This window comes from Balaenoptera acutorostrata, chromosome X (genome assembly GCF_949987535.1).
Source record: "Balaenoptera acutorostrata chromosome X, mBalAcu1.1, whole genome shotgun sequence".
Taxonomy (NCBI): Eukaryota; Metazoa; Chordata; class Mammalia; order Artiodactyla; family Balaenopteridae; genus Balaenoptera; species Balaenoptera acutorostrata.
Window position 1 is genome coordinate 17,176,721 of NC_080085.1, and position 14,523 is coordinate 17,191,243.

At 34.7% G+C, this 14,523-nt stretch overlaps 1 protein-coding gene across 5 annotated transcripts in view; it reads right to left on the reverse strand.

Annotated features, from left to right (window-relative positions):
* Positions 1 to 14,523, reverse strand: part of RPS6KA3 (ribosomal protein S6 kinase A3) — a 110,301-nt gene that overhangs the window by 39,922 nt on the left and 55,856 nt on the right. For all 5 annotated transcript variants that reach the window (XM_057537881.1, XM_057537882.1, XM_057537883.1 and 2 more), the window contains 4 exons: positions 13,911 to 14,027; positions 8,504 to 8,585; positions 1,263 to 1,343; positions 428 to 507 (listed from right to left, as the gene is read on the reverse strand). In XM_057537881.1, coding sequence (XP_057393864.1) covers positions 428 to 507; positions 1,263 to 1,343; positions 8,504 to 8,585; positions 13,911 to 14,027 — 360 coding nt within the window. The remainder of the gene's footprint in view (positions 1 to 427; positions 508 to 1,262; positions 1,344 to 8,503; positions 8,586 to 13,910; positions 14,028 to 14,523) is intronic.

Consider the following 14,523-nt stretch of genomic DNA (forward strand, 5'->3'; position numbering starts at 1 on the left):
ACTAATGACTTACTAAATGCTAAATATGCACTGTGGGGAAAATAATTTTACATTTTGTTAAGTAACAACTATATTCAGATTGTGCCATTGTTGCTCCATCACAGTAACGTCTTAGAAATGAAAAATGATCTTTACAATGCAGGCTGAATTTCCACTACTGATTGTTTAAGGATATCTTGTTGTTATATTATTGCTTCTGAATAAACTATAACTAAAAGAAGCAGGACAAAAGACAGTTTATCAATTTAAAATCTACTTTCCGAATAAATTCAGAAGTTAGGAAAAAAAACTCTTTTTGGCTCTGATTCGTCAATATAAGAATCTTGTGCCGCTTGACAAAATACGACAAGCATAATATTGAAATATAACAAAGCTTTAGTTGAAAAAGGATGCGTATAAATAGATTTAAAAGAGATTAATTATATACCTCTTTGGATAAGCGTGTAAACAAATCTCCTCCCCTGAGAAAGTCCAATATAAGATACAACTTCCCTTCAGTTTGAAAAGCTGAATGAAGAAACGAAAATTTCCATTTAATTCATAGCTTAATTTGGGGGGCTTACATTAGGTCAACTCATTCACAAATGAATACTATTTTAGCAAATTAATGACTACATCATAGGTCTAAACTGATTTTTATTTAGAAGTTAACCAATGATTCCTCTTAGTTTCCACGTAGAAATGTTAAATGCAGTGTTTCTTATTATGGAACCACTAAAACATTTGTTAGATTTTATTCAGGCAACAGTCTCTCAGGAATACAATAGTTCTAGAACATGGGGTCAATAAGAAAAATTCCCAACAGAAAGACTTACTTAACCATGAAACAAAATACAAAATACCATGTCACTTAACTACAAAAAAAGGTGGATTGGTTAGCTTTAATTACACAGAATAAGAACATCAGGACGTCGATATTAGGGATCTTTCTTGCTTGTAAGTTAGGCTAACACATATAGACTATAAAATACTGGTACATTATTATTAATTATTATAATTTTAAAATGATTATTATTACCTGTTCCTATGGCTATCACTCAGAAACTATAATGTTTAAAAGAAACACGAAGCTAAATGCAATAAAAGCTTCTAAAATTTATCTAAGAAGTAACGGTTTAATTTCCATGACTTTACTATATGTATCTACTAGACACATACAAATATACACAAATAAATATTTATATACATTAGTATATCTGAATGCACTCAGGGAGTGGGAGAATGAGGTAAAGGGATGAGATGGGAGGTTGTTCATAACTTACCATAATGCAACTTGACAATAAAAGGATGGTTAACTTCTACCAAGATATCACGCTCCATTTTTGTCCGAACACGGTCTCGAACTATAAAATATTACACATATGGCTATACTGTAATAGCTTCCAGAGACAATCTTTAAAACAAAATCTCTTTGGTGACTATTTTAAATAAAATTTTGCTTATATGTATAAAAGTGTGAATTCACATATAAATAAAATTATTTATATGTATAAATAAAACTATTCATTACTCTTGAATTTTCAAAATTAATAACTATTTTTTACTAAATTATGTTACCAGAAGAAATTGTATATATTTATAAAATCTGTGCTTTACATTAAAAAAATACAGGGAACATATCAGATGTTGGCTTTAACATCAGATTTCCAAGTATTTTGGTCAAAGTTATGAAAAATAGCCAAAAAAGGAGCAACTTTTTAAAAACAAGGCATTCCAATGAAATGGTAAAACACACACAAAAAATGAAATAGGTTTTAACACTCCTCCCTACCAACCTTATCAACTCAATTCAACAAACATTCATTAAGCATCTAAAATATGGGGCAGACATGGCGAAGGATAGATATACCCCAAAAGGTGTATTTTGAGGGAGGCAGGAGAGGAGAGATACTGAGAGGAAGTACTGTGGTGCAGGTGAAAGAGCAAAGGCTTTTTGGAGTTAGAAACATCTGGATTTGGATCTGTGTCATCTTGAGCAAGTTACTTATTTAAACTCTCTGTGCCTCTATTACACCTCTCATCTATGAAATGGGGATAACACCACTGTATCTTTGGGGGCTATGTGACCATTTGAGATAAGGTTTGTACATCGAGAGCCTGGTATATAAGAGATATTCAATTAAATAGTAGTTATAGCACCATGAATATGATAAAGGGATAAAATGATGTATTGCCACCAATAAGTAGTACAAGAATTCAGAAAAGGGAAAGATCAGTTTTACTTGTATAGGAAGGCTAGAGCAAAGAGGTGGGGTTAGGGACTTTTAGAGTGGAATTTATATGGGCAAGAAGGACTGGACCGAGAGAAGAAAAGTCCAGGTATCGAGTACCAGTGCAAGCAAGGACATGGAGGCATGCATGATGAGCAAGAAGGAACCTAATCAGTGTGGAAACTGGGGGGGTGGGGGTGGGGTGAGGATGGGAGTGGGGCTGGGAGGGGTGGTGAAGTAGGGAGGATCCAGATTCCTGACAATTTGGAATGCCAGGATGAATTTACATTTGACCCAGTAGGCAAAGATCTCTTTTACCAACCAAATATTTCCTGAGCAAACTCTACATGCCAGGCACTGTGAGATACAAATAAAATAATCTTCAAGAAGCTAATAATCTGGTGGGAATGACAGACAAGTAAACTGATGATTAATCATCTGATAAGTACTCTCTTGGTAGCTCAATGGATTTAAGAGGTGAAAATGATCATTCATTAAACTTTTTTTTTCTGTTGCATAATAAGGATAAATCACACAGAACTTCTATTTTTCAGGCCAGAGAGACTGAATGGTTCTGCCACAGATTAAACAGAAAGAATGGAAAGAGAGTCTTTTTTGGCAGTGGGGGCGGGGACAGAATGATGAGTCTTCTTGTCAATTTAAGGTGACCACTGATACCTAAAACTCAGAACTAAGCCCTCTGGGAAAAATAAACAAATAAACTTAAAAAAATCCTACGTTTCCCATTCTACCAGTTTTCCACTCCAACTGGGAGATTTTGGTGCCAGTGACTGAAAATAGGCAAAACAGGAAAAGGAATCAATTGCTCTTGATATCAACACAGCTCTGTCTTTTTATTGACTTGTTTTGTGGATGTATCAAATTCAGGATCAATCTCTGATTTCGTTATCTTGTCCTATCACTACCACTCTGGTGCCTTATGTCCAACAGGCCCTTTCTATTATTTGTGTGAATGAGGTTCATCACACAATTGTCAGGCCTGCTGACAATTCTAGTCTAGTCTAGCCCAAAACTGCCCTTTTTTCCATCGCTACCCATATAATCTTGGATTATGTTCCCATTACCTTAAAGCTAGATTCCAAATTTCTACCTCTTTCAATAATTATACAAAGCTTATTTAATAAGCAGCAAAAATATCCATCAGTATATTTACTGTATATCCCTCTTCTATTATTGTACCACTATGAAAAGAACAATTACTTGGGAGTCAAGAGCTATAGTTTAGTGGCCATGCTAATAACTAGATGAGTTACCTTGGTCAAATCCTTTCATTGCTCAGGGGCTTCCTGCTTCCTTCTCTATAAAATGAGAGGCTAGAACCAGATGCTTTTCTTTCTATTATGATTATCTTGTGAGATAGTTTCCTTACATGCAACACTGATGAGACCTTGTTTAGTTCAAAACGAACAGTAAGATTCACTCACTAAAGAATTCCTTCCTTCTGTCTGAGATAGGACTGTGTAATAGTTCTAATCTGGTTTCTTTTATGTATATAAAGACCTAGTGACAAATATAAATCATCCTACAATCAGGAATTTTGATTAGGATATTAGTGGTTCAGAAGAAGGCATGTTTTACATTGGTTAAACTCTAAACCCCTGAAATAGAATTTGTTAACACTGACTCATGTTGGCAAAGCAACTACATTCCGCTGAAATAATTTTTATTACATACTAGTTATTACATTTTAAATTCTACTTGACTTGAACATGAGAGTGAATAAGAAGAAATGCTGTTTATGTTTCTAGAATTATGTATTAAGAAAATGCTTTAAGCAATAGTTTACAAAACCTTTTAGGCCCACAGACTACTTTATTAGGACAAAAGTCCCCATAAACTCAACTTAACACTTTTGACTTCTTTTTGACCCCATTTATTATATTAATAGAAACTTTAAACTGGAAAGAGACTTCTGGTTAAACATGGATGTTTTACTTTCTACTTTCTTCTAAAACCCTATTGAAATTACAATAATGGAAAAATTATGCATAAACTCACAAGGACAAAAAAGAGAAGCAGTAGCAGAAGGTGACTAAGTGGTAACTCACACAGCAGATCAGAGAAAGCTAAAATCTAAGCTTAAAGAAAGGAGGCCAATGAGAAATAAGCAAATTCTTGCCATAGAACCCATTCTAATCAGCTTTTTGGTACCACACTTTTTTTTTTCTTTAAAAAAAATTTTATTTTATTGAAGTATAGTTGATTTACAATGTTGTGTTAATTTCTGCTGTACAGCAAAGTGATTCACTTACATATATATACACACACACACACACACACACACACATATATATATATATATATATATATATATATATGAATATAGGTACCTCACTCTTAAATGAGGAAAAGATAGCAAAGAATTCCTAGGAATTTAAGGAAAGACTCTAAACATGAAAAATAGCTATCAAAATAAATAGAAAAATATAGACCTTATGTAGATCCTGATTCAAACAAATTGCAAAAAGAAAAATGACTTATAACAATAGGGACAACTGGAAACTTGAGCACTGATCAGATATCTGTATATTAATTTTTCAGGTATAATCATAGAATTGTATTATTTCTTTTAAGAGTCTATCTTTTAGAGATACATACTAAAATATTTATGGAAGAAATTATACAATATCTGGGATTTGCTTCAAAATATCAAAAGAGGGGAAGGGAGAGAACACAGATAAAAAAAGATTGATTATGAGTTGATAAATGTTGAAGGAAAAAGAAGGGTATACGGGGCTTCTCTATATTTTCTGTTTCTTTCTGTAGATGTTTGACACTTTCCATAATAAAAAGTTTTAAAAAATGGAATAATTAGAGAACAAGGAAAATCTAGGAAATTAAAAATAATGGTAGAAACAAGAAGTTAATAGAAGGGTTGGAAGATAGATGATAAAATTTCCTAGGAAACAGGAAAAAAAGACAAAAATGGAAAATAGGATGGAAAAAAAATTAAAATTAAGCAACGACCCAGGAGGTTCAAAATATCCAAAGAGTAGCAGTTATAAAATGGAGAAGAAATGACAAAATACTTCCCCAGAACTGAAGAAATGAGTTTCTAGATTGAAAGAGACCACCCCATATCTGGTATGATGAATTTTAAAAATCCACACTAAAGAAATACCATTATACAAATTTCGGAACAACAGGGATAAAGAGTAGCTTGATTCTAAAGACTTCTAAGGAGGAAAAGCAGCTTATACACAAAGGACTGGGAACCATAACAGTAATAAATTTCATAACTGCAACACAGGAAACTGGAAGACAATGGAAACAATGCCTTCAAATATCTGAGGGAAAATTATTTCTGATCTAGAATTTTACATCCAGTCAAATTATAAATTAAGTGAGGGGCAGAATAAAGGCATTTTCAGACATGTAAAGTTACAAAAAATTTACCATCCATCCAGCCTTTCTAAAGTAGCTACTAGAAGATGTGTTTCACCAAAACTAGAAAGTAAACTGAGAAAAAGGTAGGTACAGAATTTAGGAAAGGAGATCTAATACAGCAAAGATGTGAAGGATATGTGACTTCAGTACAGGAACAATCTGTATAAAGCATTATGAAAACATTACTAGGAGGACATGAAAAGGGAAACTGTGTGTGAGAGAACTAAATCCTAATCTTCCATGGTAGGAAGTCAAAAGATTATGTCTCCAAATGAAAACAAACAAAGAATTACAATATAAAAATACTGAATGTGGAGGTAAAAGGCAGAAGCAGCAGCTAAAGAGATGGAAGTCACTGTCTCTGGGGGTCAAGAACTGGGATAGGGAGAAGGGTAGGAAAAGCACTGCTATTTTATAAGACTCTATACACATATTACTTTGATAAAAATAAAAATAAAATTTAAGAACACACCAGCAGTCTATAATTCCAATATGTCAAGTAGCTTCACTTTTCTATGGTCTCTTATATCGCTAACATCTATATAATTTTACATACTTGTGGTAGCCAAATTCGTTAAAATGTTCACTTACAAATTTTTATTACATTCATTTTTGTGATTATATTTGAAATATTTCATTTAAATAATACTCTATTAAGTGGTATACCATACTTTTCTAAACATTCAATATTTATAAGATTTCTAAATTCTCGATATTGTAAATAATGTTGCAATGAAAATTTTCAAGTGCACAAAATCCTTCTTCGAGATTATTTCCTTAGGTTACTTTAGCAGCAATAATGGCTCATTGTACTTATTGCAAAACCGCTTTCTAACTTATGTTGCCATTATATGAAATAACTCATTATTTTATATGCATTTATCAGAAAACTGGAACATTTTCCCAAATGTTATTTATTTTATCCCCTTGCATAAAATGTATTCTAAAACCCTTTAGGTGGAGGTTGTAAAGTTATTTCTTAGGAACTCCTAACTCAATCATTCCTTTTACATTTATTAGTTGGAATTCCATTGTAAGGAAGAGCTTTCCCTTGTTCTCCATTAATTTATGGATTAACTCATGGATTCTTTATTCAGTGGGTTGTAATCGATCACTGTCATTATTTATTGCAATGTTTAAACTGTCCTAGATTTGGCCAGTAGGAGCCTTTTAATAAATTCCTTATATATTAATATTTTGTAATATTTGAGGCAAATAATTTCCTGATTTCCTATTTATACTATGTTTCATTGTATAAAAGGCCAAAATTTTTTGTACTGTCAATTTGTTTGTAATTTGTGCTTTGCTCAATATCTCTTCACAAGTTTCCTAGGATGTGTTAAGTTGTAAAATTCAGTTAGATTGTTTATTATGGTATATGGTTTAAGAGAAGACTCTAGTTTTTTTGCAGGTTGTTCATGAGTATTTCAAACAAAATTTATAAAATCAGTATTTAATTTCCCATTGTTCTAGACACCTGCTTTGTCATACAGCACAGTACTTAATATTTTTGTAACAAATACATGAAACTTTAATATATAATACTTTTGTACTGTTTTGTTCCACTGGTTTATATGCCTGTATTATTTTCCCCCAAAACACAATGAATTATTACTGCTTTTAATAAGCCTTAAACCTGATAAAACTTGTTCCTTTCTCATTCTTCTTTTTTAGAATACTCTTTGAGGCATATGTTTTCAAGTGAAATTTTCAATATTTCAAGGAAAATGCAACAGGAATCTTGAGGATATGGAGCTAACTGGATGACTAGAGGAATACTAAGAGTCTTAACAACCTTCTCTAAAAGGAACTGGGCATGTATTTCCTTTCCCAATATCTTTTAGGTTTCTCAGAGTTCATAGTTTCCTTTACATATACTATGCACAACACAAATCCTGTTATATACATGAAAAAAACTACTTTTGTTGCTTTTGTAAATGAACTCTCTTAAATAAGTTCCATCTATGCAGCTTTATAACATGGAATTCATGAGTATAAAATTATAAAAGTAGTGATGTAGAGTAGGGCACTGAGGATATAATTTAATTTCCTGGCCCTAGCAAGAATCAAGTAAGTAGTATGCCAGGGGGTGGAGACTGGATAGGAAAGAAAATACATTCAGGAAGGGAGCAAGAGAACAGAAGCAAAGGATGGTGTTTATAGAGGGAGGTGAAATTTCTTGAAACGATGATAATATCCAGTACGAGTTACTAATTGGGAAAAATAACATCAGAAATAATAAGTGATCATCACAGATATTCCTTCCAGAATATTTTAAAACCTTTAGAAAATACAGGTAAGTTGAAGAGGAAAAAAAGAGATGTCAGGAATCAACACACAAAATAATTAGAGGTTATGTGGTAAAATAACTGATACTACTTTAAAAAAGGAAGATCTAAGTATTTAAAAATCTATGTACAATTTTTTCTAAGTGACTGTTTACCTATAAGAGCCAAATCTGACATTAGATTTTTCAAAATCAGAGGCTTAGAATAAAAACTTATTTGGAGACCAGAAGTCAAAATGATAAAGTCCTTAGAACAAAAGCTATTTTGCATCATAAATCAGTAAGTTTTCAAAATATTAAAATAATAATATGAACTGGAAGATGCATCAAACCTAGTTTTAAAATTCTAAACTTCTACTTGCCTAAAGCCCAAGAAGAATTTATAATACTTCTTTTAAGGCACGGCAACTCCCATTCTCACTAGTCATGTGATTCCTAGCCTTGTAGGAAAAATCCACTAAAAGAAAGTCTAAATTTAAAGACAGTAACGGGAACAGATTCTGAATTTAAGTGACTGGCCTAGGAGTCACATGAGACCTATTCAGATTTTTCAGTTTGTTCATACTACGCGAACACTACAAATAACAGTAGCACTTACCTTTCAATGTGGCCTTCTTCAATACTTTCATGGCGTAAAGCTGTCTAGCATCAGAGCCTGAGATTTTTTTGACTAAGAAAACCTGTATTTAAATAAGAGAAAATAAGTCTTACAAAGTATCAGAAACTAAACTATTGCTAAAATAAGACCCCCTACTGTAATATAGCTTATTATTAGAAAGATTCTGATACATTAACTATTTTCCTTAAAATATTACCAATTATAAATACAGTGAGTTGTAAACACTGGTTATAACTTTGGGTGTCAATATAAGTGAATACATTTTTTGTTGTTGTTTGCCAATTCCCAAAGACCATGTAACATGTAAGACAGAAACAAAAATCTTTAAATCATGAAGCAATTAGAGAAAAGTCTAACATGTTTAAAGTATAACACAGGTGGTGATTGCTCTGCTTCTAACAAAACAAAAATTGTGATTCCATAAAAATTGTTATACAGAAGTTCCCCTTGACCACAATTTTCTGTTGATTCAATTCTGTTGACGAATAGTCTTTTCTATGTATGAAAACTCCACAATTTCTCATTGCTGGGCAGAACAATTTATTTTTATTTTTTAATTGAAGTATAGATGATTTACAATGTTGTGTTAGTTTCTGGTGTACAGCAAAGTGATTCAGTTATATATATAAATATATATATATTCTTTTTTCATTATGGTTTATTACAGGATTTTGAATATAGTTCCCTATACAGTAGGACCTTGTTGTTTATCTATTTTATATACAGCAGTTTGTATCTGCTAATCCCAAACTCCTAATCTATCCCTCCTTCATCCTCTTTCCCCTTTCGTAACCACAAGTCTGTTCTCTATATCTGTGAGTCTGTTTTTGTTTTGTAGATATGTTGATTTGTGTCATATTTTAGATTCCACATACAAGTGATATCATAAGGTATTTGTCTTTGTCTTTCTGACTTCACTCAGTGTGACAGTCTCTAGGTCCATCCATGTTGCTGCAAATGGCGTTATTTTATTCTTTTTTATGGCTGAGTAGTATTCCACTGTATATATGCACCACACCTTCTTTATCCATTCATCTCTTAATGGACATTTAGGTTGCTTCCATGTCTTGGCTATTGTAAATAGTGCTATGAACACTGGGGTGCATGCATCTTTTCGAATTAGAGTTTTCTCCAGATATATGCCCAGGAGTGAGATTGCTGGATCATATGGCAACTCTATTTTTAGTTTTTTAAGGAACCTCCATACTGTTTTCCATAGTGGCTACACCAATTTACATTCCCACTAATAGTGCAGGAGGGTTCCCTTTTCTCCACACCCTCTCCAGCATTTGTTATTTGTAGGCTTTTTAATGATGGCCATTCTGACTGGTGAGAGGTGATACCTCATTGTAGTTTTGATTTGGGCAAAACAATTTAAAACACATATACTGAAGAAGTTTACTCACAACTATTTAATGTAAATTAAGTCAGAACCCTGCCTCCCCATCTTTCCAAAATCAAATATACACATATACCTAAATATTAAGAATACAATTCCCAGGGGAATTCCCTGGCGTTCCAGTGGTAGGACACTGCTGCACTTCCACTGCAGGAGGGGTGTGGGTTCGATCCCTGGTTGGGGAACTAAGACCCCGCAGGCCGTGTGGTGTGGCAAAAAAAAAAAAAAAAAAAAAAAAAAAGCAAGCAATCCCCAGGTATGTTACTGAGTATCTTGATTTTCTAAATATTTTTGTCTCTTTTCAAAATATAGTGTGGGATTTATGCAAAATGAATAAAGTCTGCTCTAAATAACTCACGGTCATGCTATAACTTGTCTAATACAATACAAAACTATCAATAAATCCCCTCTACTCATTTTGACCATTCGTTTCATGATCTTTTCCAGCAAACCTTTACACAGACTTGCTAAATGGACCTGAATTTCAACTTTTTTTGTCCTACCCATTCTTTCCTAGCAGTGCTATTGAGCTGCCACAGATGGTAAGAAGAGACTCTATTACAATCAAGAATTAACTCTAGGGTCAGCTCTCTATTACCTGCACTAGCACACTAGGCTATTAGCACAAAATAAAAAAATGATTCATTCAACTGATTCTAGGGCAAGGCAGAGTTCCTCACTTCGAGAAATTGTGCCAAAGACAATGGTCAATGACCTCAAGTCCAGTGAAAAGTGCCACAATGTGCACAGAAACCCTGATGCAGGGTGTGTTTCTCTCCCTAAATCACCCCCATTGTCCCCCTTCACCGTGGCCCACGGTGAAACTTCCTTTTAGCCAGTTAGCAGTGAGCCAACCTAGGGAGCGAAAAGTGTATTCTCAATCAGGGTTGTTCCTAAGATGGAATGATGTTTAAAAATTAAAGGCAATCAGAGATTATGAATATTTTTGAACTGAAATAAATTCTAACTAGGTGGGGATAATTAGGATGTATCTGATATTTATTATTCATTCTTAAGATTCCCTAATCAAGCTTCTTCGTACTATTCTACAAGAAAAATTCTCCTCATGGGTTCAAACTTTCTTCACCCTACTTTGAAAGCACCCTCTTGATACTTTTCAGCACATCTTAGTTTTTGCAAAGGACCTTCACAAGCATTTGTAACGCATCATCATGATAATTTTGGGAGGCAGGCCTACTAAGCAATGCCTATTTTATAGCTAGGGCTTTGAGATGTTAAATAATTAACTTAGTGTCACAGTGGAGGTATTGGGATAAGAATCGGGCCAGCCACCCAGTTCTGTGCTTCTGCTCAGGGCACTCAATCTGTTGCCTCTGGCTGGTCACCAGTCATGTGCAGCAGGAGCAGCAGCAGTCCCAGATGCCATCAGATCTTCCCCCACCAGCATTTCTGACTTTTCGAATCCCCCATGAAGCTATTCTAGGCTGTGACAGGTCATCCCTGTTTCCTTGGCTGAGACTGGCTTCTGAGGATGAGTAAGAAAGGAGACGCCCTATTTTTAACGTTTGCTATTTATAGTAAGGTATTTAAGTTACTTTTAAAGAAATAAAGGGAGAAGCATGCTAACTCCTGGAAACTTCAATATTATGTTCCCTGAAAATATAATGTGTAGAAATAAATCCATCTATTTTGGTTTATCTATAATAAATTGCATGATAATACAATCTCATAGCAGATATTATGTGCTTAGCCTTATATCATTTAATTCTTACTACTACCCTATGAGGGCAGGACTATTATTTACTCATTAATTCTTTCCAGAACTATATGTTAGGTACCGTGCTATTGGTTCCATGCTGAGACATGGTTCAAGGCATACATGGCCCCTACACTCATGGAACATACAGTCTAGTGGGGGAGATAGCCAATAAACAAATAATTACACAAACAAAAAACTGCAATTGTGGTTAGTGCTGTGAAGATGAGGTATGTAATTTCTGAGAGGGTAAAAATAGACGAATATGACCTAGGTCAGGATGGCTGGGAAGACTTCTTTGAGATCCTAAGCTTGAGAGGAGCCAACCAGAGGAGGAAGGGATGGGGGTGGGGCAGTGTTTTTCAGGCAGAGGGAACAGCATGTGCAAAAGGCTTTTGCTTACGGATTAAAAAAGAAGGCCAATGTGGCCAGAACACAGGCAGTGAAAAGTATATAAAGTGATGTTGATGAGGTAGCTAGGGGGCAGACTGAGGGGCTCCTCAGCCATCTTAAGGATTTGTCTTTCTCCTAAAAGCAAAGGGAGGCCTCTGAAGGGTTAAGCGGATGGAGTATAAGACTAGCTCTTGTTGGCTGTCATGTATTGATAAATAATGGCTTGAGGCAAGAATAAATTTGGGAAGCCCAAGGTAGGAGCCTCCTTCAATAGGCCAGGGAGAAATGGTGGTGGCACAGACTGGAGAAGTGGCAGGGAGAAGGAGAGAACAGGCATGATTTGAGAAATCTTCACTAAATCAAGAGAACTTGTGAATGGATCAGATTGGTGGGGGTGGGGGGAGAGCAAAGGGCGGGGACTAGAAGGATATATGTCAAGAATGCCTCTCAAGTTTCTGGCTTGCTTAACCAGAAGTCATTCATAGTGATAGAGAAAAATGAAATAGAGGTTTGGGGGTTAGGGGAAAATCATGAGTTTGGTCTTAGATACGTTGAGTTTAAACTGACTTTGGGGCATGCAAAGAGAAAAAAATAAGTAGCTGTACATACAGTTCAGAGCTTAGAGTCACAATCTAGATTGGAGATATAAATCTGTTACATCAGCTGTATGTTGGTTTTATTAAGATAGTGGGCATAAAGAAATTAATTAGTAGGGAGTATAGAGTGAGAAGGGAGCCTAGAATGGAACCTTGAGAACTTCAATACCTAATGACTGCCTAGAAGAGGAAAATGGGGCCCCAAGAGGTTAAGTAACTTGCTCAAGTGCTCATAGCAATTAAGTAGGAAGAAAAAACAAAACTAGAATCCACCTCTGGCTGACCTAGAGCTCAAACTTGCAACCATTATCTTCTTTTGGCTACTTAATCTATATCTGGATTAAAAATATCACTTTGGGCTTGAAAGAGGTTAACAGCTGTAACAGATTACCTATGTTAGCCAAGAATTGCTAAATAGTCCCATTAAAATACACAAGAGAGCAAAACTGGTGTTGTTTTGAAGCTTGCAAAGCATATCTTCAAATGCTTCCTCACAGAGAGGTGGCAAGGAAGCACTGCACTGTGAAAGCTGAATGCAATCTCAGAACGTTCCTCTTGCTGAGAAATGGACTAGATAGATCAAGTAGTAGTGATTATAATGCTGTACTTCTCAAAATGGAGTACAGGAAGCGCTCCTGAGGTATGCAGCAGGGGGACAAGGAATACTTGAAAAATGATAAAGATGTTGCAATTTTAGTTGGTGGATTTGGGAAATAGTTGAGAAACATTTTTGGATATTAAAAACAGACACAGATATCATTGAACAGAATGCAGCCTTTGAGTTCATTTTAAAGACAAGCTATAAGTCCCCCAAATTTCGTACGTGTAGTGGTAACCCCCCACCCTATTTCCTTGGGAGGACCTATTCGCTTTCTGCTGGTATTAGGGGTACTCTGGAGGAAAGATTGAGATGCACTGTTATAATGTACTGTAAGATCACCTTCCGATTCTACATGAAGACTCAAAAAGAGGCCAGTGTATCATGGGAACATTTTGTGATTTTTTAATCATTCAAGAAGTGCAATTAGGGAGGTCATATAGTCTTGAAGATAAAATGAATATGTAGTGAACACTGCCAAGTTATGAAAGTTCCCATTGTACTTCTGAATGACTTTATTCACTTTGTCACACTTATTGATAGTGAGAATTGTAAAAACACAGGAAATACCGCATTGTAGGAACATCAGTAGTATTTCATAAAATATTTCTGTTCCCCATTTGTATGAAATATACATGAATTCCAAAAAGCAACTTTTTAAAAAGCACATATTCATGACTTACCTTTCCAAATGATCCCTGCCCTAATACTTTTAAAAGTTCAAATTGGGAAGGATCTGCCTTTTCATGTCCTTCCTTTACATGATGTGTGATTGCAATTTCTTTGATACTGCCTTCTTCCTGTTGATGCAAATATAAGGGGATAAAACAGAGTTAGAGCTACTTCCTCTGGCTATAAATCAAACAATGTAAATTTATTGTATCATATTAGAAATCCTCAAATTAACATACACAAACCACCTTTACTGACCCACCAAGTAAAAAGAGAACACATGCCAAGCAAATATACTTTCAAGTTAAATGTCAGAGAAAGAATAATACCAGCCAACCACATAGGCCAGTTTAACATCTACATAACATTAGTTCTGAATATTTTCAAGTTTTCACTCTTCCTATTGGAGATAATCAGAATGATTAGTTTCATGGGGTGAGGGCAGAGGGTGCAAAGAAGTCTGAAAACAGATCAGAGTAATCTGGTGTGCTCTGATATGTGATTGTATTAGGTAGAACCAACACTATACACAACAAAACCTCATTACTGGGGAGAGGGGTTGAAAAATATTCCAGGGTCAACGTGGAGATTTCTATCCTCAGCAAGGCCGTTTCAATTAGCCTG